Source organism: Sciurus vulgaris (assembly GCF_902686455.1).
Source record: "Sciurus vulgaris genome assembly, chromosome: 15".
NCBI classification, from domain to species: domain Eukaryota; kingdom Metazoa; phylum Chordata; class Mammalia; order Rodentia; family Sciuridae; genus Sciurus; species Sciurus vulgaris.
In genome coordinates this window covers 84,867,640-84,894,246 of record NC_136476.1, presented here as the reverse complement: position 1 = coordinate 84,894,246, position 26,607 = coordinate 84,867,640, and the positions used below count along the sequence as shown (strand labels likewise).

Genomic DNA, 26,607 nt, shown 5'->3' with positions numbered 1-26,607 from the left:
TTTTGAGACAGGGTCTTAAGAAGTTGCTAACCTTGAACTTGGGATCCTCTTGCTTCAGCCTCCTGAGTCATTGGGATTGTAGTAGGTGTGCACCACCATGCCCAGCTCCATGGTACACTTGTAAGATGGTTCACTGAGTGTTACTGAACCCCTGCCTCATTCCAGGCCCCTCGTCCCCAATGTGACCTACTGAGAAGGATTCTGAGCCCAAAGCGGCTACAGCCTTGCCCAGGTCCCATTCAGAATGTGTCCATTAGACCCAAAGCCAGTGTTCTTAATCAGCCCACCACTCTGTTCTGTTTATTTCTAATACGTGCCAGGCACTGTTCTGAAGGGGCAGACGGACTGTTATGAAGTAAATGAGAACATTGTGTAGAATTCAGAACATGACAAGCGTTTTGGAAGAGATGAAGTAGGAAAGAATGATAGGAAGCACCTGCATGGGAGTAGGGTAGAGGTGTTTTATCAGGAAGTTACATCGCAGTGCAGATTTGGAGGAGGTGTTTTAATAATTATTTAAACGGGATTAGAGGATGCAAAGCTCCCAGCTTTGCTGTCCTGTTCACCATGATGTGACCTTCGACCTCATGGTCCAGTATGGTACCTGGAGCTCCAGCCATCCCATCCAAACTTCAGAAACCAGAATCCAGAGAAGGGTTCATGCCACTGTCTTAAAAAGACTCCCTAACATTACACACTGCCAGGCATGGTGGCGCATACCTGTAAGCCCAGCAGTTTGGGAGGCTGAGGCAGGAGGACCATGAGTTCAAAGCCAGCCTCAGCAACTTAGCAAGGCCCTAAACAACTCAGTGAGACCCTGTCTCTACATAAAATACAAAATAGGGCTGGGGATGTGGCTCAGTGGCCGAGTGCCCCTGGGTTCAATCCCTGGTTCCCACCCTGCTCGACCCCCCCCCCCCCAAAAAAAAGATCACACATTGCACTTCTGTCCGTATGCCCGAGGCCAAACTTAGTCAGTCTCGCATTACCTCTTGCGGTTCAAGAGGCGGAGCAGTGACGCCTGCTGGCTGGGTGGCGTGTGCCCCGTCAGCTCTTGATACTGAGAAGTGGGGGTGAGTGTCTTGGAAGACACACCTGCACATCAAGGCCAGGCTGGGAGAGTGGCGGCTGATTGAACTGTGGCCCCCTGAGAACCCGAGCTCAGCTGGGTTGCCTTTTCCTTAAGAAAGTCAGGTGGTCATCGAGTTAGACTGCTGTCACGAGCCACCTGTCGTCATGTGTCAACCCAGCCGTCTACAACACCATGCTCGAGACGTTGGGGTCTTGACCTCTTTACACATTTGTCTGCACCGTCTGGCTCTGGATTCCCCGGGAAGTTGCAGAACCCGAAGTTCCTAGCAGAGTATGCGCCGTGGAGTGTGTACATTCAGTTCAACAAATGTCCGTTGTCCCCGGTGATCCCCTGGGACCATCTGGGTGCTGGGAACGCGGTAGAGAGAACACAGAAGAGGGCTCGTGTCTAGCGGGGGAGAGGCCTGAGGACTCCTGGGCTCTAGATCAGTCTTTGAACCACAGTGGCCTGAGGAACCAAAGAGCCTGTCTCCTTTCTGCTCTGGCCAGTGCAGGCCCAGTTGCTTCAGGAACTTCTGATGGGAACCATATTTTTCTGTCGCTCTGTTTTTCAAGGGAATTACATAATCATGACCCATTGATTTTTTTCCCTCCTGCTTTTAACCAACTAGTTTTTAACTTCGATTTGTTCCTCCAAATGTGGAAAAATGGTTGGAAATCTATGATCAAGCGATAGGATGCTCTGTGTGAGGTCGCCGTGATTCACGGGGTGGGGACATTGTGTGCGTTTGATGCGTTTGTGGTATGATTTCAGGATTCGCAGCTGGTCATAGAAGCTTATAAGTCAGGCTTTGAGCCCCCCGGAGACATTGAATTTGAGGACTACACCCAGCCCCTGAAGCGCACCGTGTCTGACAACAGCCTCTCAAATTCCAGAGGGGACGGCAAGCCCGAGCTCAAATTCGGCGGCAAGTCCAAGGGGAAGTTGTGGCCGTTCATCAAGAAAAATAAGGTACTGGTGGTTTGGACCCAGTGCAAAATGAGCTTTATAAAGTGTGGAGATTTTGACTTTTAGTTTAAAAAAGAAAAAAGCTCTTAAATCTGTAGTTTCAGAATGAAAAAATATTTTTTTTAAAGCTAGAGTGCTATTTCATGCTAAGTGAGCCTTTCTTTTGGTGGTGGTCTGCCATGGGCCTCTGTCTTCCTTCAGATGCATTCTCACTTGTGCCGTGTCACCCACACTAACAGATTACTGACCCCGCGGCCCCTTTGCATCTGCCTTTCACTCCGAGCCCCCCGAGGCTGCTGGGTACTTGTGCTGGGTGCGAGGACGCAGCGCCCCTCTCTGTAACCACTTAGCGGCACGCCTAATTCAACCTGTGACCGAGGGTTGATAACTTGGTTTTGGATTCCCTTAACATGTGTCTCCATGAACATTTTTCATTTTCTTTCCGTAGTGCGGTAACGTAGGTGCATGACAGCGTTTCCCTGGCGACCTAGGCTTAGCTGGAAGCGGACACGGCTTTAACCTTAGCGTGACTAGCGTTTAATTTTAGAGACTGCCTTGCTGTCTCCACTACCTTGGCATCAAGGTTTTTCGTTTTCTCCCATCAAGCTGTGTTAGTGAGGTGGTGTAGAGTCTCCCCTGACCTAAGCTGGTTTTGGAATAACCAACGAGAGCCATAGTTTGCATGTGAGCCGCGCATGGGCTTCTCCTGGGGCGTCTGCTTTTCCTCTGCGCATCGCTTACTAACCCTCTCCCTTCCATCCTGTTCTCCATTTGACGTTCCTTCCTGCTTTCCGTTGGACCATGGCCTAAATATTTAATGGTTTGTGTTTGACTTGCTTTGGATTTCAAATGCCATTTGATGCTTATTTTTGTTTTGTGTCTTATCTTCTTTTCTGGTTTTACTCTGTCACTGCCGCATCTCTTACACGTAGCTTATGTCCCTCTTAACATCCCCCCATCAGCCTCCCCCCCCTCCCCCCGCCTCTGCCTCACCCTCTGCTGTTCCCAACGGCCCCCAGTCTCCCAAGCAGCAAAAGGAACCCCTCTCCCATCGCTTCAACGAGTTCATGATCTCCAAACCCAAAATCCACTGCTTCAGGAGCCTAAAGCGCGGGGTAAGTTCTGCTCTGGAGCCCTGTCTCTCCGGCACACTTCCGTTGCACGTTCTGTTCTGCGTAACTTACTTTGTTTGTGAATGAATCCATTGTGTTTTCCCATAACTACAAGAAGGAAAAAAGATGAGAAGAACCCAGGGTTCATAAAGGGAAGAGACACAGAGCGAGGAGGAAAGAAGGGAACAGGGTAGATGGGGAGGGCCACCTGCCTGCCTGCCTTCTCCTCTCCAGCGCATTTCGAAAGGACTTGTCCTCACTTCCCCTTGAAAGTATCTAAGTCATTACATTTTCACCTTGATTTCACCAAAAAAGGGAACAGATTCTGTTTCTAAAACTAACACCATGTGAGATGAGGAATTGGAAGTGGCCGTAGAGTCGGGAAGTCTTTGCTTAGTGATTACTGAACCGACGTGGGTGTGACAGAGCCCCTTCTCTCCGAGCAGCGACTCGGGGTTCAAAGGGAAAATGTCATGACAGCGGTTTTGTTAGAATTTTAGATGTTTTGTTAGATGCTGATTAAGTTCAGGAGGTCAGCACGCACAGGTCGGGCGTCCCCAACCTGAAAGTCAGGTACCCTAGTGCTCCATGATCTGCAGCTTTCGAGTGGCACGTGGTGCCGCAAGTGGAGAACTCCACAGCTGGCCGCCAGGCGCAGGGGCTGCCCGGCCCCATGGCAGGGCGCCTGCCTGGCCCGCACGAGGCCCCATGTCCCCTCCCCAGCACCAAGAAAAGCCACGCGCCCCCTAAAGATACTGTCCCTTCAGGCTACATGCATAAGATGCATGCCTGAATTTCGGTTTCAGACTTGGGTCCCCTCCCCAGAGTGTCTCATTATATCTTGGAAAATGCAAATATTCCAATATCTGAAAGAAAACAAATGTGCAGCCTGAGCCACCTCCGGTGGGAGCACTTTGGTTCAACCATGTGCCGCTTTCACGGCTGCTGGTGCTCCCAGGTGCTCCCAGACCGTTCACTTTTTCAACCACCCTAGGTACTGAAATTCCCTTACTTTGCTGTCGGGGAAATGGAGGCACACAGAGATGAATTAGGGAGGTGCGGAGCCAGGATCTGAAGCCGGGGAGCCTGCCTCCAGAGTCTTGGATTCCACAACACACGCTCAGGGAGAATCCATCAGAATGTGGTTGACACATAAGATGCTCTTATTAAAGCTCAGGTCTGCCGTTCTAATTAAGAGTTGTGTGTCCAAGCCACAGGACCCGGTGTGCTGATCCACTATAGGTTCCAGCTTGGCTTATAGAAAAAGATTGATCTGAGGCCTCCAAATAAAGCCGAATGGTAGGTCTAGTCTAATGCTTCCCCAAATGTCTCTTATAATGAAATCTTTCATAATGAAATATCCATACATCGATGTTTAGTGCATTAACATGTGCAGTGGGGTGTTCTGGCCCAGTCCCCGGGGAGTTGCGACAGGGTTGGAACAGATGCTTTATTGGACGAACATGGTTTCCACTCTTCCCGTCCCCTGGGACCTCCAGTTGATGGAGAATTGGCTCACTCTTCCCATGCACTGCCTGATAGCAAGGTCACCCCAGAGCCAGAGCCCGGTGCCTCGCACATAAAGGCAGACCCAGCACTAGTGCTAAATTCAAACCTAAAAACCTGCTGGCTCTTCCTCTGGAGAGTCCGCTGACATGGGGGCCCATGATGTCACTAGATGACCAGTGTCCTGCTCAGCTTTGGAATCAATCTGCTGGAGACCTGTAAGAGGATAACAGTAGTTATCAAGAACCCGACAGCCACATTCCTTTGAGTCTATGAAAAGTACTCCACGTAAAAAACAACGACAAAGTTTAAACAAATAAATCAGCAGATCTATATCATATATATATGATTGATTACTAGACTATTAGCTATTAGAATAGGGACAGAAACATTTCCTTATAGGCAGAGTTCCTTTAATGAGAGAATCTCAAGGTTTTGTGCAAAGAATTTGGAATTATTTTGCTTTAAGTTTCCCCAGCATAGCAAATGATACATTAGAAATCTGATTTCCTAAAGCTGTCAGGGAGCCCCTGTCGGAAGGTGGGGTGTAGCTTTGGGAGTGGATGGCGGATGGTGCCGAGCTCTGTCATCGGGCTGGTTCTGCTGGTCTGGACCTCCACTGGGTGTTCATGGCAAATTCCCAGCATGCAGCATGGGTACACTTGACCGTGAGGCTGTGTGTCCAGCCCCAGCTGGTCAGCCACACGTCATCCCCTCCCGAGGCCTCACCAAGACTTCGTGTTCTGCATTTGAAGTCGACGTGTCTGCCCTTGTGCTGGGGACTCTCAGGTGGAGCATGTGGGGTACTCAGGATGGTCCCCCTTCACGTATGTCCCTGCAGATGGCTTCTGAATCTGTGTCCCTCAGTAAGTGTAGGGAAGGACCCGAGAATGTCAGTTTTCCATAAGTATAAGAAAAAGATAGCCAGAAAAAATAAAAACCAAACCATGAAACGGGAAACTGGTTATTTTGATGACTTAAAGGAAAATCCTCTTTTTTATTTTAACCATAATCAGCAAAATGAATTTTATTTCTTATTCTTCACATCTGTGCTCAGCAAGTTTCTGTTAAAATTGTTTTTCCCTAAGTGTTAAGTGTGTTTTCCTGAGGGCAAACCACACACTTGCGCATCAGAAGTTCTGGTAAAGAAATAAGAAAGGACTTTACTTCCTCATTTTCCAGCAGTCTGTTCTTAGTTAGGGTCAGGTTTGCCATCCCTCATTCCTCCAGGAAGAAACAGCGAAAAAGAAAAAGTAAAAGAGAAAGGAAACACTAGGAAGTTCAAACAAAACACGTCAATCTGAAGTTTAGGGAAATCGATTTGACTTTGAAGCCATCTCAGCCTGGAAGGTGCAGGTTCCCAAAAGGATAGCTACGGCCACAGGACCGAGGTCTTTGTCACTTCCTTTATTCTCCTCTTGAACTTGAGACTGTTTTTCCAAAGATAATTGCATTAGAAAAAGTATCCTAGGAGAATAAAAAATCTTTGATTTTAATGTCTTGATTTCTCACATTTTGCAGTTTGGGGTTCAGATTTCAATGCTTGTTTCAATCATCTGAGAATAAACCTTGTGCAGGCATTTCTTAGCATAACCAATTTTGTTTCTAAATAATGAAACAGGGTAAAATATTTTTTGTTGTAAGCCATTGACATAAGAAAATTTTGTTTTTCTGAGCATCTTTAAAGATTGGCATTGCCGCTATTATTTGTCTTTACTTAAGTCAAAGAAAAATGAGACCAGAGAGTATGTCCTTGGTTTGCAATCTATGAAGTATAATTTTGTTGTCTTACATGAAGATTTCTTTTCTTGGCCTGTGCAAGGAACTTATATCTAAAATATGGACTTTTTTCCCCCCATATTTTAGAGTTGTATGGAAATGTAGCACCAAAGATGATCAAAGGTTTTGAAAATGCATACCAGTTTGTCGGTTGTTACAATCTTGTGGTCACTTTATTTACTTTATCTTCTTCTCTTGCTGGTTGTTGGCAGACTCAGTCTTTCTGTTTACACAAAGAACTCATGAAGAGGACGCTAGGGAAACCCACGTATGCCTTTGAGGCTAGGGACTATGTTGTAAGTCTACCTGTGACGGCAGGACGCGCAGTCACGGCACAGCCACTAACCCCATCTACAGGACCAAGGCTGGGGACCCGGGGGCACCTGAAATGCTTCCACACCACAAAGTGAAATTCCACCAGGGTTCGGGGAGAGTCTAATTGTATAAATTCAACGGCTGCTTCATCCGAAAAGCTTGCATGAAAAAAGAGCAGCCTCTTCCCATTGGGCTTCCCCCCTTTTTATTCTAGTTCTGGCAAAATCTTTAAAGGGATGGTGACTGCCCTCTGAGATGTCACCGGGTGTAATTTCACAACAGAATCTCCCCACTGAACTACTGCAGAGCCGGGTCCCAGGCGCCATGCTCTTGCAGATGGCGATGCCGTGGCTCAGTCATGCAGGGCCACGTTTCTAATGAACGGATCCCTTTATGCCATAAAGCTGGGAGGAGAAAAGCCCAGGACCCACCAGGCTCAGGGCAGGGGAAGGACTTTACTGAGCGCACGTGCTTACGCGCTGCTTTCCACCGTCCCCTGTCCTTGTTCTTGAGGTTAGTACCTGTGACGGTCCAATAACACATGGACTTTGCCGCGCTGCCTTCCCTCATGTGTTATTGATGCTTCTGGCTCCTGAGGCTTCTTGTCGCCTGAAACTGACGGCTTCTGAGTTTCTTAGATGCCTAGCAATGCATTGAACGAAGCCTTTAAAATTATTCTCCTAGTTGATGGTTAGCTAATTTGAGGGATCTAATTGGCTGGCTCACAAATAAAGACTGAAAACCAGCTGATTGTCCTTCAGAAGAAGTCCACATGCCCACGGCACTTCCTGCAGGTGGTCCATCCCTGTGCGCTTCAGAACACTGACTCAGGACTGGGCATTCCCTGCATCTGCCCAGATCGATGTCCAATCCCGTCCATCAGTTTTTATTATGACATATTAATCTTCCTCTGCTCCAGTTTTGAAGTTAGAAATTAGTTTGGGGACCACTTAGGAAAGAAGTAACAGAAGTAGCCCAGGAGAGGGCAGATGGCGTGTCGAGCTCAAATGTCCGTCCTCTGCGGTAGCCACGTCTGGACAGGAATGGGCAGGAGACGGGCGTGGCCCGAGTGCTTCGCAGGGAGCTGTTTGTGAAGTTTCTGCTGTGCACCCTCAGTGTTGTCTGTGTGTGACCAGCTGGGGTCACGGGGAGCGGATCTGAGCCAAGGCTCCAGGAGGCCCGGGCAGTGGCCGTCACCAGGCCTTGTCGGAAGTCACCAGCGTGCCTGGAGAGACCATTTTTTAAATTTTTCTTCAAAAGTTTTCTTGCTCGTTAAAAGGTTACTGCCTATTGACGAGAAAGTGTTGACTTGAGTCAATCTTAAGAATTACATTTTTAAAATCTGAGTAAGGCACTCAAACCTCCTTGAACCACCAATTTAATGTCAAAGGGCACCTTCTTTTGTACTTTGTCTCCAACATAGTTTTGGATCCTACTACCAGGTGCCTTACTTCTAGGATCCAGAGTCGCTGAGTAAATATGATGCCAGACCCTCCAGGTGCCACCCTCAGCCGAGCATCTTGGGTGCAAAGCCCCGTGTCTCTCCTTCTAATTTGGCACCTTTTTGTCTGTTTGGGTCCAGTAGTCTCTGTCCCTTCCCAATTTCCAGGCAGCAGGATCGCAGCAGCTGTGGTCTGATAACTACGAGGGGACCCAGAGCCAGGAGCACCCCTGGGCTCCTGGTAGCTCTGCAGCCCGCGCGGACCAGGCTGGGAGGTCAGAAGACCCCTCCCCTGGCGGGAGGTGGTACCCAGTGCTCTGGTAGAGGACAGAGCATCCTTCTGCCTCCCGCCTGGGGCTGCCAGGCTTTCTGGCTCCTGCAGGTTGTTTTGTAGAGCCATTTCTAACCCTTGAATTCCCACTCACCTAGCGCAGAGTTTGCCTCGGCGCCTGGAGGGAACGCCAGGGTTCACGTTCCTGAGAGCCCCTTGAGATGAGAATCTTCCTGCACAGCACAGGACTGGCGGATGGTTAGAGTGTGTTAGACCTGTGCGAAGCTTTGCGGGGTGGGAGGGAGCTGGAGCACAGAAGGCTGTGACTTTTCCCATCATCGTACACGTCCGCAAGTGCAGACTTCCTTCATTTGTACCCAGGCCGAGGTGACCAATACCGATTGTAGCAGAAACTCTCCTTTAGGCCTTTCTCTGCCCCAGCACCACTGCGGCCGAGGAGAAGCTTTTCTGGGGGTCAGACCCTCTTGTGAACTTTTGCCCAGATCCGCTACGAGTCATGCTCACAGATCCACAGGTGACTCTATGTGATGTGTTAGCACGGGGGACGGGCTGGGTTCCTCTTCTGATGTGTTGTTTTTCTCTCTCTCTTTTTTCCCGTTACCTCTTCAATTTTCACGCGAAGCTTTCTCTCAAGCTGGTAAGCACAGCGGCCCCGTGCATGCCCTGGGTCTGAGCAGGTGTCTGGGTGTGTGTGCTGCGGATCTGGGCCGTGCGCGGGTCTTCCGGGGAGGCTTTGCTGCTCTGAGACCTGTGGTTTACTAAGGTCCAGAATCTAATCGTGACAACCTTAATCTCTTCGAGTCGCTAAGAAATTAATAGCTAACCCATGATTTGGTTTTCTGCATTATCGGGGCCTTAAGAGGATGACACCTCGATGAACTGTCTATAAATATGAAAAATTGGAGGGGGCACTTATTGGACCATTTTGGGGAAAAAAAAAAAGCAAATTTAATAGGTGGAAAGGCTCCTCTCCAGGAGCCGTGGAAGCAGATGAGCAACGCTGGGAACCAAGGAGACGCGCAGGAGTGACCCACCTGCGTGGCTGCTCGGGCTCAAGGTGCCAGGAGGGGGAAGCCGTGCTCCCTGGACGCCTTGGGGTCTCGAGCAGAGCTGACTCGGGTGGCCAGGGGGTGACCTTCTGGATGGTGCAGAGACCCCCCTGGGCCTTCCTGGAGCTGCCTGCTCCCCGTTCTGTGCTGTTCCCACTTCATCTTTCAGCTCTAGAAAACGGGCAGACTAATCATCAAATTAATTAAAAGAAACTCTTAACCAACGTAACCCATAACTCTGCTTCAGTGATGGATAAAAACTACGTAATCTTCTCAAATGCCACAGCTGAGAATGTCCTAGAGTAGTGGACAGCAGGAGGCTGGCGGGTCACCCAGGACCAGCACGTTGACACCACTGCTGCCCACCCAGGGCAGTCTGCTGTGTTGACTGCCCTGTGTAATTTATGCACGTACGTGTCTGTACACACACCCTGACTCAATATTTGGCAACTGACCCAACCCCCCCCAATAAAAAAGAATATTTTGCCCAACGTGGTAGTGCACACCTATGATCCCAGCAACTCAGGAGGCTGAGGCAAGAGGATTGCAAGTTGGAGGCCAGCCTCAACATCTTAGCAAGTCTCTATCTCAAAATAAAATAAAAAGGGCTGGGGATATGGCCAGTACATACAAAGCCCTGGGTTCAATCCCCAGCACTAAAAACAAAGAAAAAAAAGAAAAGTAATATTTTATTAAAAACATGTCTCACACTGTGAAGTAAAACCCCAAGAGCCTTTGATTAGAATTATAAGAAAGACAAATGAAAGGCATCTGTCTGCAGTTTGAATCTGGGTGAAGTCGCATTGACTGACTTGGAGCTCCCTGGTACCGGGTGTCCTCCTCACCCTTCTCTGGTCCCATGCTGCTATGGATGTGGCAGGTCGTAGTTTTAGGCAGTATGTTTGAGCCAGAAATCATTTTACCAACTTGGTATCGGGCTGTGGCTTCATACCCCTTCCCTGAAACCAGTAGAGAAGTAAAGCATCATCCAAACGCTGTGCAGAGGCTGGCTCCCAGCCGTGTCGCCTGTGGGGAGCGGCCAGGGGCAAGAGCGGTGCCTGCGGAGCCCCAGCCACTTAAAACCTCCCCAGGCATGAGCGGCCTGCCTTCCGGGACAGGTCCCTCTTGGTACGGCTGGCTTCTGTAAATGGGGCTGCTCCAAAGAGGGCAGAGAAATCACTCCTGACTCAGAGCTAGAAATAAAAATTCCTTCTTGGCAGAATGAATCATAGGTCAGAGTTGTTCACAGGAATCCGCGCTCTGCAGGCTAATTGGATGAGATGGCCTTGTAAGGTACTTCCACAAGGCCTAAGTTTCTCTGTGTCTAGAAGAAGCTGCTGACCTGAATCTCCAATGGCAATTTAAGTTCGTTTGAAGCATGGTTACTGAAATTAGCTTTTTGTTTGTTTGTTTTGGTACTGGGGATTGAACCCAGGGTGTTTAACCACTGAACCACATTACCAGCCCTTCTTATTTTTTATTTTGATACAGGGCCTCGCTAAGTTGCTGAGGCTGGCCTCGAATTAGTGATTCGCCTCCTTAGCCTCCTGAGTCACCGGGATTAGCAGGGTGCACCACAGCTATGAGATTAGTTCCCAAATAAATACACAGAAGCACAGACTATCTATTGAAAGGGACCTAAGTGGCCGATTAGATGAACTATCTTATCAATTGAGAAAAATCCATTTATGTATTATTTCATTGCTTTGATTTTGCTAAAGAATCTGTGCTGTGCTCTTGTTGTTTGGGGATCCATATCTAAGTCATCAGCACCGTGTGCGTGGCCTCCCGATTTCTTTTTGGCTGTTCATACACCCGTGAACTCCGACACCTGCCCTAAACAGAATTCGCAGTCCAGTCCCACGGTCCTTCAGCCAGTGAGCTGGTGCTCAGTGGCCACGGGCAGCTCCTGGACTGGACGGTACGCCTACAGAACGCTCTGTGGCACTCGGGGCACATCAGGAGGCCCAGCAAACGTGAACGGAAGGAATGCTGACCACTTACCAGGCGGCCCGACTTCTGAAGCAGTGTGTCTTATGTTGTATTTTTTTTGTAACATTCTGACTTAAAAAAAAAAAAAGAAAGAAAAACCACCTAACCTGGTGGCCTAGGCCTGTCATCTCAGCAACTCAGGAGGCTGAGGCAGGAGGATCACAAGTTCAAGGCCAGCCTGGGCAACTTAGCGAGGCCCTTCTCAAAATAAAAATAACAAGGTCTGAGGATGTAGCTCAGTGGGAGATGCCCTGAGTTCAGTCCCTAGTACAGAAAGAAAAGATCTGCCTTGAGTAGTCTGAGCGTGAGCACAGTGTTTTCTTTCTAGGTCCGAGCTCCGACGGAGCAAAGCGGAAGGCAGATGGTAATCAGGGCTTCCCCCTTTGGGGTGCAACAGCCTCTGGAGAAGGGATAAGTCGGGTTACTTTTACACTGAAGAGGAGTCTCCTTTCACTTGGTTTTAGCGCCCAGTGGAACTCGTGGGGTTGGTGTCCCCCCAACCGCACGCAGGCAGCCCTGAGTGGGAACCATCAGCGTCTCACGGATGAGCCTGAGAACGTAGCTGGAAGGCCTTGGCGGCCTTGGTGGCAGGCTCTTTGCTGAGTCACGCACTTTGCAGCGTGGCCGCCTGCCATTTTATCATGATCAGCCCAGGAACTTCAGTCACAAGCCCCCGGCTAAGCCGCTTGGCATTCCCAGCTTGAATCTGGAATGGCATTATCCGCTCCCTCTTGCCACCACCCCCTTGTCCTTATTCTAAAAGAATGGAGGTTTTCAAATGAAATCTCTTTTCCTAAATTCCCTGGCTTATCCTTGGTCGTTTGGATACATTTCTCTTTCTCTATGAAAACGGCCTCACTTAAGTGAAAACACTTGGTAGAGGCCAGGGGTCAGAGGCCAGGGGCTACCCACGGCTTCCTAACACGCCAGCCAGCGTGCCCAGAGGAGAGCCGAAGCCGTTGGGAAGGCATCGCCACACCCACACGTGCCGCGTCTGCCACACGGGAGCAGGAGGTTGATTCCTGTGCCCTGGGAAGCTGGGATCGGGGTCCGGGGGCCGTTCTGTCTGAATGCCCTGAGACCACCGTAAGGCACCAGAGGGACCAGGCTTTGAGACAGCAGAGGCCAGAGCACACCGGCAGGGAGGCGAGGGAGGATATATTTTTATGTCCTTTTCACCCATTCTCTGAGGCCCAAGAGGCCCCCTCTGTCACCGCACAGGGATGGACACTTTTGGTCTGGGTCTTCTGTGAAAAGATGGGAAGGAGCAGTAGACGAGGGGAGGCAGCAGGGTAGGTGTGAAGCGGCGGGCGGGAGCAGGGCGCTGGTTTATATTGAGGACACACGAACTGCTCTGAGACTGCAGGGCGGCTGCGGGCAGGACCCAGGAAGACCAACAGGAAGCTGCCTCCAGCCCGAGGCGGGCCACGCCTGTAGCCCGAGGGACCTGGGAGACTGAGGCAGGAGGATCGCAAGTTGGAGGCCAGCTTGGGCAATCCAGTGAGACCCTGTCTCAAAATTTAAAAAAATATCCCATCGGCTCAGGAGGCTGAGACAGGAGGATCACAAGTTCAAAGCCAGTCTCAGCAACTCAGCAAGACCCTGTCTCCAAATAACATATAAAAGGGCTGGGGATGTGGCTCAGTGGTTAAGCCCCCCTGGGTTCAAGCCCCCGGAATACCGACAGAGAGGCGGGGGGGAGAGGGAGAGGGAGAGAGAGGGCGAACACCCACCCCCAGCTCCAAAGGTGTTACTCGCACGACCTCACTGGAGTCTGAGGACGTCTTCCCCTCCCCCTCCTCGTTGCTTTTTCTTTCCCGAAACTTCTCAGCCAGCAAAAATGGAATATGGAGTGGTTGCAAGACTGCATGCGTGATTCTGCCTCTCAGCCGGGTGCGGTGGGAAAGCCTTATGTACCCTGGGGAGACGCCTGCCGACACCTGCAGCCCCGTGTCTGCGGGCCTGGTGGAGGGGCTCCTCTCTGGGAGCATCGCGGCTTCCAGGCCTCATTCACGTCTGTGTCCGCAGGGTGCAACCCCGGAAGACTTCAGCAACCTCCCGCCTGAGCAGAGAAGGAAAAAGCTCCAACAGAAAGTCGACGAACTCAATAAAGAAATGCAGAAGGAGGCGGATCAAAGGTAGGGTGGGCGATGCGGCTTGTTAGGAAGCCCAGGTTCGGCCTGGGAAGATGGGAGACCCTAAAGTAGACGTGTGTGTCTTGGTCTGCCGATTGCGCGACTCTGATCTAGGAGACTCCCTGGTACATCTGGACTTTATTCTGAGTTTCGGGACAAAATACGTGAATACCTGGCACCAAGGGTGAGCGGAACGGCTCCCTCCCTGTGCCCCGCCACACCCAGCTGTGGGTGCAGATCTGCTTGTCTCTCTGTTCGAGGGTGATTAGAGCGAGCCTTGCTCGGGGCTCCCAGTGTCTCTGCTTTTCTCAGATGGCCTCTAGGAAACGTCCCGGGAAGTCTCCCTGCACGCGCCGCCAGCCGTCGGTGGGTCTGAAGTGCTGGCCTGAGGCTCCTGCTGCCGGGTGCCGGGTGCTGATCTGTTTTATGGGTTTGATCTTAGGGATGATAAATTGATGTAACATGCAAAAAAAATATTTTTGGCTCTCTCTTCTTCGCGTTGGCTTGCTGGCGGTGCTGGGCGCTGGGCCCCGGGCCTTGCACACCGCAGCCCTGTGCCTCTGCGTGCGTCGCCCCTGCTCACATCGTGACCCGAAGCAGCCTCGCGCCTGAGGTCCTGGTTGCAAGAGCGCTTCATCCCTTTGCTCTCACGTTCGTGTCCCCAGTGAGTTAGGCAGATCGTCTGTTTGAGGTTCTGTGCTCTCGGAGCCGGGCCTCGGGCTGGCCGTGGCCCAGGGGTAGAGGACTCGCCTAGCTTCCCGAATGCCTGGGTTCAGACCCAGCACAGCAGAAGGAGAAGGAAAACCCAACCAGACAAAAGACAGTGCCCGCAGAACTGGCACGAGACTGGCTGAAGTGCACGCAGAAGTGCATCTCTAAGAACGATCCCTTTATCCCTGGTACCGCGGCTCCCAAAACAGTCACTTTATAAACACGATGACAGCACCAAAAACTAGGAACGCCTAGGATTAAGTGTTTTACATGAAATGGAAATTTTCTTTGTAAAAATCTCTTTAAAATGTATTCTGTAACTAATACATAAAAATTACACATATCATTGGGTATCATGTAATATTTCTATGCATTGATATCTTTTTTCATTTGATATGTGAGACAGGTAAGTGGCTTAGGACCTCACTACATTGCTGAGGCTGGCTTTGAGCTGCCGATCCTCCTGCCTCAGCCTCCCAGGCTGCTGGGATTACAGGCTGCACCATTGCGCCCGGCTGTGTGCATTCGTTATAGTTTTTATTATTACATATGTGACCAGATATAAAAAGACTTAATACATTATGAACTTCATGCTGTTTAATAAATGGGCAGTTACATTTTCTATAGGAGTAAGCACTTACGACTTGAGTAACAGTCACATTTTGGAACTGACAACAATAGGCTTGGTGGCCTGTGCCTGGAGTTCCAGTTACTCTGGAGGCTGAGACTGGAGCATCTGCTGAGCCCAGGAGTTGGGAGACCAGCCTGAGCAGCATAGTGAGACCCTGCCTCAAAAAAGGAAAAGAAAACTTGTCGATAGACTTAAAATAGATCTAGCCTTTCTCTCTAAGGGTCCAACATAGCGTAGGAAAATTTCTGTGTCACTGGGGTGTTGGCTAGGAGCCCGGTCAGCCTTTATCCTCCAGGCTGCCCTCGCTGGTGATGAGGCCAACCCTGCTCACTTGGCAATGGTCTACGGAGCGCGTGCTGCGCACAAGGGATCGCTCCAGACTCCAAAGACAAAGCCATGGACAGAACTTACAAAGCCCCTGTTCTCCTGCAGCTTATATTTTGTGCAGGAAAAAAAAGAATAAATAAAAAGATTAGAAGCAAAAAAAAAAAAAAAAAATATGTAGCATGATCTAGGGGAAAATTTATTTTAAGTAATACCCAAAAGCAAGAAAGTAGAGAACAAATACAGAGACAGGCCAGAGCATGGAGCAGGGTGGTGGATTTAAAACCCCACACACCGAACTGTGTTCAAATCCCACGCCACCTGACAGCTGTGGATTCAGGGTCTCCGTTAACTCCTCCTTGAAAGGAGGCTACTACGTCCTGTTCGTGTGAGGGTTAAAAGTGTGGGTGTGTGTCTCATTAAATGTGTTTGTAAAAGAAAACGAACCAATCCCAGTGACTCAGGAGGCTGAGGCAGGAGGATCACAAGTTTGAGGCCAGCCTCAGCAACTTAGCAAGACCCTGTCTCAAAAAGTGGGGAGGTAGGTGGTGTCTGGGGATGTAGCTCAGTGGTTACATGCCCCTGGGTTCAATTCCCAGTACAAAAAAAATAAATAAATAAAATTGGGATTGGGCTTGTAGCTCCAGAGTAGGGCAATTTCATGCAGGGCCCTGGGTTTATTCCCCAGCTCAAAAAAAATAAAAAATAAAAATAAAAATCCACAAAATGGACAGACTTTTGGAGAACCTGATCAGGAGAGACTGGACTGGGAGGAGAAGAAACGCAGATCATAAATTTTGAACTCTTTTGAGGACTTTTGAGAAATAGGGCAGTAGGTACAAGGGTAAGCCATGAAGTCAAGAAGGGGATTTTTGTAAAGAGCTTAATGAGGGTGGATGGATGTCATTTGGGTAGGAATGTCCCTTATTGAACATTGGCTTTGTGCCTGGCACTTGGGACACTTCAAGTTAAAGTAACAGTGAGCTCTTCAGAGAGCTTCCACTCTAGGGATGCACACTCCGTAACCCTGGAAATTGGGTGCATGCCATTGGGAAAAAAGAAACAGAGCAAGGTAAAGGGGCCGGAGGTCCAGGTAGACCTCAGTCAGGCCCCGCTGGGGACAGTCTTGGGGAGCTGACGGTTCACAATGGCAGCGTGGGGGAGGCCGATCGCGGGGCTCAGATGGAAGCAGGCATGTGGAGGGGTGTCTGGGATGGCAGCCTGCTTCTTCTCTTCCTCTCTTTCCTGTCTTTTTTTGGGGGTGGAGTGGTACCAGGCACCGAACTCAGGGTTACTTGGCCCCTGAGCCGCCACATCTCCAGCCCTTTATGTATTTTATTTAGAGACAGGGTCTCACTGAGTTGCTTAGCGCCTCACAGTTGCTGAGGCTGGCTTTGAACTCACTATCCTCCTGCCTCAGCCACCCAGGCTGCTGGGATCACAGGCATGTGCCACGGCGCCCAGCTCTTTCCTGTCTTAGTGATAAACTGGAAGCCAGGGAAGCACCTTGAGGCTGGGGCGTCAGTGGTCAGATAACCCCTGGCATGCCTGCAGGCTGCTCTCGGGAAGCCTCGCTCTGGCTCCTGGGGGCCATTTCCAAAATGCGATTGCAGGGAGGGAGGGATCTTGGAATGTGTAGCTTCAAGGCTCGGTGCCCACCCATGCCAGCTGTGGATTCAAGTGGCATCGTTTCCTGACCGAAATGCCCCCGTGATGAGATTCGCAAAGCGATGGGCTGTGCTTCTTCCTGAGCGCCACACAGCGGCCCACGGGACCAGGTGCCAGCCGTGGCCATGGTCGGCACAGGGAAGTACTTGGGTTTTGTTTGTTCTTGTTGTTTAGGGCCGAGGGAGGGGCAGCATGGAGGTGCGCTTCTCCCTCACTGAAGACACGGAGTTATTCAGAAAAGGCAACTGGAATTTAAAAATCAGACCTGGGTCCTACAGACCTTGGCAGCAGAATTCACAGGCAGAAGTGCAATGAAAGCCACTCAGACCTCGTCCGCCCCAACTCCGTCACTTGGTTTCAGAGTGCCGGGGAAGTGCCCCCGACCGTGGTGGCCGGGACCATGTTCTGCTCGCCCTGTTTTTCAGAGACGCCATCACCAAAATGAAAGACGTCTACCTGAAGAATCCTCAAATGGGAGACCCGGCCAGTTTGGACCACAAACTGACAGAAGTCAGCCAAAACATAGACAAACTGCGACTAGAGGCCCAGAAATTTGAGGTATGGAAAAGCAGGTGTTGGAAGCAGACAGAAAGAGAGGCCATGTCACTCACAGGTCCTGGGGTGGACTCAGGAGTCCCTCCAACAGGAGGTGCAGTTGGGGTGTCAGGCTGCTTCAGGAACCAGGGTGAGAGGAATCATGCTGCCCGTGGGCAGCAGCGGCCTCGAGTGTCCAGGGCACTGAATGTTTGGAATTAGAAGTTACTTGTCCAAGGACACAGCTGCTCAGAGCGTGTCCAGCGTGCGTTCCCCACGTCCCGGGAGGTTGGGTAAATAGGAGTCTCTTTCTATGGCTCCACCTTTGGATAAGAAGCTGGCCGTGGAGCCCGGCCGTGGCCCTGTACCTACCATCCCAGGGCCTCGGGAGGAGGCAGAGGCAGGAGGATCCCAAGTTCCAGGCCAGCCTTAGCAACTTAGTGAGGTCTCTCAAAGTGAGGGCTGGGGACGTGGCTCAGTGGGAGAGCGCCCCTGGTTCAGTCCCCTGCACTGCAAAAAGGTAGCCATTCTGTGCAGTCCCTGCAGGTCCAGTGGCCCCTGCCACTGGTGGACCTTCTGCCTTTGGTTAAGTGACCCCCCAGCGCCCCGAGTTGGGGCCTCCGGGTCCGGCGCCTCGGAGCGCAGGCCCTAGTCGTGCTGGCTGTCCTCCCCAGGCCTGGCTGGCAGAGGTGGAAGGCCGGCTCCCGGTGCGAGGCGAGCAGACGCGCCGGCAGAGCGGAATGTACGACGGCCAGGGCGGCCCGACGGGCAACAGCTGCGCGCAGGACCGGGAGAGGTACAGTATCTGTACGGCGCCCGCCCCGGACCCAGTTTGGGATCTGGAAACGCGCCAGGCCCCGTGCATAGCAGGGCCCGCCCTGCCGTGACTCCCCCGCCCCGCGGGCCCTCCCGCGGTCGCTATAGTTGCGCGTGTCTTCCTCTCTTGAGCAGCCCGGATGGCAGTTACACGGAGGAGCGAAGCCAGGAGAACGAGGTGAAGGTGCTGGCCGCCGACTTCGACGACGAGTTCGACGACGAGGAGCCCCTGCCGGCCATCGGGACCTGCAAGGCCCTCTACACCTTCGAAGGTAGCGCGGCCGCCCGGCTGCCTCCCGGGGCCTGGGCCGCTGCGCTTCCTGTGACCAGCACTTTCTGGAAGCTTCCCAGACCTGTGCCGTCATTTTGCCTACTCATGGTGTCACTGCTATGGGCGGGTTGACTTTGGGTCCCTGTCACCCAGCGGCCTCACCGCTGGGATCAGAACTGTTGACAGAGCCCTGTCCTGTCCAGCCGGGAGGGGCGCCCCACCCCAGGGAGTCCAGCAGACACAGGCAGCGGGAGGCCTGCCTTTCCCAGGAGGGTCCCGGCTGCCCCTCCCCCAGGGGGCGTGGAGGCGGGGAGGGAGGAGCCGGCGGGGTGGTGGTGTTGGGTGGAAAGTGTGCCCCGTCGAAGTATTTGAGCAGGGTGTGGGTGTGGGGGAGCTGCGCCCCGGAGCCTGGCCAGGTGTGCAGGTGCCTGGGCCCACAGAATGGCTGCACAGACCCACCGGGACTTCCGGCGTGAGGCTTGAAACCGTGTTTCTAAGAATGTGACTAAGGACGCCGGGAAACAAACCCGCAGCTCAGATGTGTTTGGGAAGCCCTGGATAAATGACGTTTACAGATGTTTTTTGGTGCCAGGGATTGAGCCCAGGGGTGCTTAACCACTGAGCTGCATCCCCAGCCCTTTTTATTATTATTATTATTTTATTTTTAGACAGAATTTTGCTAAGTTGCTTAGGGCCTCACTAAGTTGCTGAGGCTGGCTTTGAACTTGTGCTCCTCCTGCCTCAGCCTCCTGAGCCACTGGCACCACAGGTGTACGCCAGCGCCACTGTGCCCGGCAGAGCTCTTCACTTCAGGCCTTTTCAGAGCCTTTAACAGACTAAAGGTCCAGGTCTGCAAAATAAGAAAGAAGGACTGGGTTCACCGTTTCCAGCTCTGCCTCCTGTCCTCTTGGGACCCTGCCAACAGCTCCCTAAACTATTGGTCTTTCAGAAAACTGCCCAGGCAGTGGCGGCTGGTCTTTTGTCACTGATCTTAGCAAATGGTGTTGGCGGGGCCTCGATTAAGAAGTGGACACGGAGAGGGCGCCGCTGACAGGCTGCTCAGACCCAGGGGTGATGGGAAGTGGGGAAGAAAGAGGACAGGGGATGAGAGGTGCCTCCCAGCCTGGCCGCGCTGAGATGGGGATGGGGACGAGATGGGGATGGAGGAGCTGAGGGGTCGGGGGCAGGGGGCCTATGGGGGATGAATTTTGAACTGACCCCACCTTGAACTGCTGCGCTCCGTTGCCCCGTCGCCAGGGTCCCCGTCTGCTTCCTGCTTGGATCCCACAAGACCCCTCAAGTGTTGCCTGTCGCCTCTGCAGGTCAGAATGAAGGCACCATCTCCGTGCTGGAAGGAGAAATCCTGTACGTCATAGAGGAAGACAAAGGCGACGGCTGGACGCGCATCCGGAGGAACGAGGATGAGGAGGGCTATGTCCCCACCTCGTACGTCGAAGTCTATTTGGACAAAAATGCCAAAGGTGCTAAGACTTATATTTAATACCACTTAAACACTTTTTAAACTTGGAGCTGTCTCCCCACAAGCGCGGCGTCACAGGCAGCCCGCAGAGGACCGCGGAGCGGCCTGGTCGCGCTGCCTGTCGGCTTGTCTGTCTGAGCTCTGACTGAACGAGTTTCACTGCTGATGAGATTCTGTGGGACGCTGCCGGCTTATGTCTGTGTCATTTGGAATCTGATAGACGTTCCTTCTTTTGGCAGCATCTGTAGATAAGGAGAAAAACAAGCTGCCTTCTAGCTTCTCATTAATATTTCTCAATTAAAAAGTTCACACACAGCACGGGACAGGAGAGGGTTTCGGTTGGCTTGATTCTGTCTGGTCTCTGCCGTGGATGGACCCGCAGTAGGATGTGACCCTCACTGTAACTTAATAAATGGAACTATGCTAGTTTGTTGAGTCACAGTCATTGTCTGGGGAGAAAGTCATAAATATATAAAATCTTCCCCCCCTGAGTAAGGAGGTCACCGAGGTGCTCCTATTGATTGTTATGGGAAGCGTGTATTTTCACTTGGATATGGTCACGTTGTCCTTCGGTCCTCCTGGGCTTTTATGTCCACTTGGTCCTAAACAACCAAAGGAAATCTGGCCTCCCAGGCTCCACCCCGCTGATGGCTGATCGGAGGTGCCAGCGGCGTCCTGTCCTGATAAGCTTCTCTAAAGCAGGGTGTGTCCGGGCCTCATCGGCTCACACGCCCAGGAGGGGCCAGAAACAGCTGCTGCTGCACAGGAACCTCAAGACCCCCCTGTTCACAGCAGAAATGGGGGGGGGGGGGGTGCTTAAGTCGCTGGCCCGAAGTTTGAATGAAAGGGAAATGGTTTTAGAATTTCTGGCTCATTTTATATGATTGACTGTTGCCACCATTTTAAAGGAATCTGGGCCATGCAGGAATTTGCATTTTTAGGTTGGCACCGAGGCGGGAGGGCGGGTCGCGATGTTGATGTCATGCATACCAAGCCGCATGATAATTGTGCCCATTGTGAGCGTCCACCCCAAAGGCCCCCGAGAAGCAGCTGTGATTGGGTCAGGATGAAAGCACCAGGGTAAAGTTCCCTTTGTGTCTGACTTTGAGGATGATTTATTTATGTCCTTCTACTTTGAAGGAGGAAGTTAGATCCTTGCCTCTATGTGGTGGGCTCACTTTCTAAGCTGAAGTACATTTGAAGCTGATTGTTTTGTTGGAACAGGGTGCTGGGGATGGAGCCCAGGGCCTCCTGCATGCTAAGCACGTGCTCCGCCACTGGGCCACACCCCCAGCCCTGAAGCTCTGCTCGCTGCGCTGCAGCTACATCCAGGCTCCAGAACCTGGCAGGAGTGACAGGCACTTGTAGCTGTGTTTTAAGATCCTAACAGCAGCTTCGCTTAAATTTCACATGGGCCACCACCAAATTGGAACTGAGTAATCTTTACTTAGTGACAACCTTATATTTTTTAGATACCTTTCATTTTGGAAATAATGACAGTCTCAGGCAGGTGCAAAGACAGGTTTTCACCCAGTGCCCCAATAGCCACTGTACATACAGGGATAGTCAGCAGCACAGGCAGGAAGCCAGGCTGCTCAGCGTGACTCTTTAAATATATATTGACTTTGTAGTTGAGATTTCTTCCGCACACCTTTGCTGGTGAAGTGTGGATGAAGCCACACACCCCAGGGCCTCTTTGGGGCCGTGGGGCTTCAGTTCTCCTTTGTAGGCACTGCCTTGAGAAAACCCGCTGAGCCTTGAACCCAGGGACCTAGCTGAGTGTGAGGTGACCAGCTAGCCGGGGACCCCTAGGTATAAAAGCATCTGCCCCTCCTCGCTGGACTCTAGTCCAGACCAGGAGCTCCTCAAGAAAGCAACTAAGGCTGGAAGTGTCTAAAACGGGGCCGGGCAGCATCGGCCTTTTCAAATCCTACTCGGCGAACTCGGGGTCCCCTGTCCCCGCTTTAGAGTTGTGCAGATTCATGGGGAAATAGCTCAGGTGGCTTGCAAGCAAAGTCCAGGGCCCCCGGGGGCAGGGGGCAGTGTGAATGCCTAAACTTACATCGTTAAGTGGTATGCCTTGGTACTTATTGCAAATTCATCTGTGTCCCACTGACGAAGTCAAGAAAGCATGTGGTTTCAGTTCCACGCAGTTGATGGTGAAGTCAGAAGACACTGGAACAGTTGCCAAAGAATCAGAATTCTCATTTCCACCCCCCAAGGCCACTGTTTTTTTCCCATAGTTTGCCATTAAAATAAAAGAAGCAAAATCTCAGCTTTTTATAATTTTCTCCTTTTATTTGAAAGATGCCCCTAGAGGTCAATGACGCTGATCGACCCGCCCAGCCTCCCCACAAAGCATGTCCTCCAGCCCATGGTCTGGGGCAGCCCCTGCTTTCCGATACCTGACCTCGAAGCAATTGTTTTATTTTCAATACCAGTGCACTTTCCCCTCTGTGTGTGTGGCGTCTACGATGTGCTTATTTAATAACTGCCAAAATATTTAGACCAGAGTAAATTGGTCATCTGGATTGTGATTTCCATTTGTGGTTGCGTTTTTGTTTTTAAAATTGCTTTCTGTTAAACATGTTCGTAATTCTCCCCACCTACAGAATTTATTTGTATATACTGCAATTTAAAAACTAAAAAAGATGACTTGAATTAGTTGTTTTAACGTTTTACTCTTTTATCTGTTTGTTTTATCGGTTATTCCTCTGCCTAATGACCTTTTGTTTTTATAACTGCTGGGGAGGCCCAAGGACTCTTGCCCTAGCTGGGTCCCCAGCTGGCTGCTCCGCACTTGAGTTTTTATAGACTCTTGGGTTCTGAGTAAGTTGCGTTTGAATACTGCCAACATGATTGTTTCTTTCTCTTACCTAAAAGAAGAGTCTGTCTGGCATCTCCTAGTTGTACCCCTCGTATCTGCCTCTCTAATAAACGTTATATTTTTCTCATTGTTGTGTATTTTAAGTGATTTTTCTCTTTTTCCAAGAAAATTATTCTGTGTAATGAGCATTTAACTCTTTCATTGTTAGCAATGGGGGATTTTCTAGCCAAATGCTTTTTAAAAATTCTGCCTCCTCCCTCTCCAGTGCCTCTGCCCTGCTCCTTGCCCTGCGTGTCCTCAGGGCTCCCAGAGCCCAGTCTGTCTTCTCTGCCTCCTTATGATGAAGAACTTTCACTGTTTATTGACGGGTTTCCCTTTTCACTAAGGAACCAAGAGTTTCAATCTGATAGACTCAGTTCCTTGCACCATCCTGGGAAACTGATGCTTTCAGGGGCTGGGGGGTAGTGGAGGCCAAAACTGGAGGCTGGCCCTGCATGCTGGAGGCCTCGGTTCCACCCCCAGCATGGCAAAAAAGAAGGAAGAGAAAATGTGTTAGAAAGATGGGCGGGGGGAAGACTGTATGGATCTCTTATTTGGGTATTCCTCAACCCAAAAGTAAAACTAGCTAAATACTGGAGATAAGCTGGGCGCAGTGGCGCACGCCTGTAATCCCAGAGGCCCAGGAGGCTGAGGCAGGAGAATCGCGAGTTCAAATTCGGCCTCCGCAAAAGCAAGGCGCTAAGCAACTCAGTGAGACCCTGTCTCTAAATAAAATATAAAATAGGGCTGGGGATGAGGCTCAGTGGTCGAGTGCCCCTGGGCTCAATCCCCAGTTACCACTGTCCCCCAAGAAAAGATTGGCGATAAAACCGTGAAAGTTCCTTATCTAGGAAGAGCCCTTGATAACCAATTGCTGCAAAAGCCCCGCCCCACCCCGCCCCCGGCGGAGCAGTTTGCAGTGAATTGCAAAGTGCCCGCCTCTGGCCTGCCACCTGCTCTAACGGATGCTTTCTCTTCTCTTGTGTGTTGTAGATTCCTAAAGGTGGTGTCCGCGGCCGAACCGCAGCCTCCCAGGAGCCGCCCTTGGCCTGGCCGCTTGTCTCCGCAGGCCTCCCGCGCCCGCTGCCGGCCGGCTGGGGGCCGCCCTCCCGACCACCCGCAGCCCTGTCCCCACCGCCCGCCTGCCTCTCCTGTCCTTCCTACAGCATGCTACTGCGGCTCAGCCAGCCCCGAGGCCACGCCCCGGGCCTGGTGGGGACAGGTGTCCCCCAACCCCACGGCAGGGGTCATCCTCACCGCCCCCAGTCCCCACCCGCCCAGGCCACCTCTCCTCTCTCCGTCCTGGGCCCTGGTGCACCCGCGGCTGTCCTGGCCGGTCCTTGTGCATTTCACACTGTGCCTTTTTGTGAAAACTTCCCCACTGGTCTCCTGGGGCGAATAAATAACAGAATCTGGACCAGGAGGACAGGGCAGTCCCAGGGCGGGCTGAGCACCCCATGTCACCGAGGTCCTCTGGTGTCTCACACCACCCGCACCTCCTCCTCTCCCGCACCTGCTGAGGGCCCAGAGGTCCCTTCCTGATGGTGGGCACCTCCTGCTCGACATGGACCCCCCCCACAATTCCTGGCCCTGTGGCGGGACTTGGGTGTGCCCCGCTCTGGCCACACACACTTCAGTTCCGAGCCCTGTCTGCAGTGGCCAGGAAGGTCCACCTAAGTCCCCGGCTCCTCCCACCCAGTCCGCCCTTCCCGTCATCCTCCTGCCTGCGGCCGGCGGGCCTGGTGGCCGTGGCCCTGCTCCACAGCAGCAGCTCACTATCGCAAAGTGAAATTCCTCTTCCGTGAATCCCAGAGTCGCATTTTAGGATTTTAGAGTGTTCCTCACCAAAGACCCGGCGCCTGTGGTCCTTGGGGGTCCCGTGGCCGGCGGCTGCGTGTGTCCACGCTCCGCAGGCCACGTGGAGTCCCCCGCCCTGCTCCTTGGGCTGCCTCCTTCCTCCCCTTTCGGATCTCTGAGGGAAAACCCGGGTCACCCGCTTCTCTTCCTTGGTGCCCAAGGGTCCTGCGGAGCCCCAGCCGTCGGACCGGCGGGTTCGGGCTCCTGTCCGGCCGGCGGGCTCACCGCAGGCGTCCTCCGTCTTCTTGATGTTCTGACTGAGACAAGGGGTCTGACAAGAGCCACAGGGACAGGGACGGAGAGGACGGGCCTCAGGGTCGGCCTGCCTGGCCTGGTTCCTCCGGGTGAGAATCAGAGGTGAGTCCCTCGCAAACCAGGTGACCACGGACCCGCTTCAGGGCAGCTCGGCCACCCGGCCACCGGAGACCAGAGCGGGAGAGGCCAGCGCCCGCGCCCAGACCCAGGGTCCTGCAGGGAGGGCTCGCCCGGCTCGCTCTCCCCGGCAGTGAGGCCCGCGCAGGGCCCGGAGCCGCTGGAGCCTCGGCTGCATGTCCAGGAGCGCAGCTTCCATCCTCGAGCGGGTCGCCTCGGGCCCTGGGGTCCCGTGAGGATGGCGCAGGAGGCTGCAGCCGCGGCGCCCAGGGCGGGGAACCGTCAGGGCCTCGGCCCTCGCCTGGTGCATCGGGAGGCGCCGCAGGCACCCCGGGACTCCCGGCCCTTGGCTCGCGGGCTGACCCTCGCCGCTCCGCGAAGATGCTGTTTGAGTCTGATTTTAGAGCCTCCGTCATGCATGTGCGTCCCGCGGTTCGCGTCCCGGTCGTTTCTTGCGACCGGGGAGACGCACCGCAGTCCTTTGTTCTCTTAGCGTCCGAAACCCAGCGGAGGATGTGCCCGCGCTCCAGGAACCCGGCGCCCGCTTTTTTTTTTAACTTTCTGAACCACCCGTGCCCCCCAAAGTACGGGGGGCGAGCGCTTCTCAAGCCTTCCGCGGGGTCTGCTCCCTGCCGTCGGTGCGGCCGGTGGGGAGAGCGGGCTGCCGGCGGGGCCTAGAGCTTTCCGCAGGGAGCGCCGCTCGGTCACCGGGACTCCCCGGTGGAAGCGCTTACGTCCTGGAGCGGTTTCCCCCAGGAGACGGGGCGCTCCGTGTCCCTCCCCAGCCCCGCCCCGTCATTGCTAGGATGCAGTGTTGTAAGGTAAGAATGGATCATTTTTAAAGAACCCACTCTGAAAAGGACATAAAGGGACAAAGGGAAAGAGAGGAACTTGTCATTTACCGAGGTTTTTTTCTTTACAGGATGAGGGAGGGAAAAAAATTAAAGAGAGTTGTGGGATTTTCCTCTGGGTTCACCCTGCTCAGCGTGGGTCAGCCTGGTGTGTCTAACCAACGCAGCACAGAGGCCTCCTGCCACTTGGTAACATCTGCCATGATAATAGAAAGTTTACACAACGTAAAAAGTTACGATGATGCAAGTATTTTTCCAGAAATTGTGGTTTCATGTTTCTTATTGGCTCTGCCTCCTGTGCTTATAACATCCAACAAGTTATTTTTAAAAATGATCCATGCCAGGCAAGGTAGGGCAAGTCTGTAATCCCAGGAAATCAGGAGGCTGAGGCAGGAGGATCACAAGTTCAAGGCCAGCCTCTGCAACTTAGTGAGACCTTGTCTCAAAATTGAAAATGAAAAGGGATGGGGATGTAGCTCAGTGGTAAAGTACACCTGAGTTCAATCTCAGTACAAAAAAAAAAAATCCACAATTATGTTTTAACCCGATGTCAAGCACCTTTAC

At 52.2% G+C, this 26,607-nt stretch overlaps 1 protein-coding gene across 16 annotated transcripts in view; it reads left to right on the top strand.

Moving 5' to 3' along the window:
- FNBP1 (formin binding protein 1) overlaps positions 1–24,684 on the top strand; it is a 106,292-nt gene extending 81,608 nt beyond the window's left edge. Inside the window, exons 9-18 of one of the 16 annotated variants that reach the window (XM_079111747.1) lie at positions 1,847–2,044; positions 2,974–3,156; positions 6,651–6,734; positions 9,109–9,123; positions 13,556–13,665; positions 17,422–17,554; positions 18,205–18,326; positions 18,479–18,618; positions 19,940–20,098; positions 23,957–24,684. In XM_079111747.1, coding sequence (XP_078967873.1) covers positions 1,847–2,044; positions 2,974–3,156; positions 6,651–6,734; positions 9,109–9,123; positions 13,556–13,665; positions 17,422–17,554; positions 18,205–18,326; positions 18,479–18,618; positions 19,940–20,098; positions 23,957–23,964 — 1,152 coding nt within the window. In that variant the 3' untranslated portion in view covers positions 23,965–24,684. Of the gene's footprint in view, positions 1–1,846; positions 2,045–2,973; positions 3,157–6,650; positions 6,735–9,108; positions 9,124–13,555; positions 13,666–17,421; positions 17,555–18,204; positions 18,327–18,478; positions 18,619–19,939; positions 21,327–23,956 lie in introns of those variants that run through there. The other 15 variants (XM_079111748.1, XM_079111751.1, XM_079111738.1 and 12 more) reach the window with 15 other exon arrangements.
- Positions 24,685–26,607: the final 1,923 nt, after the last annotated feature.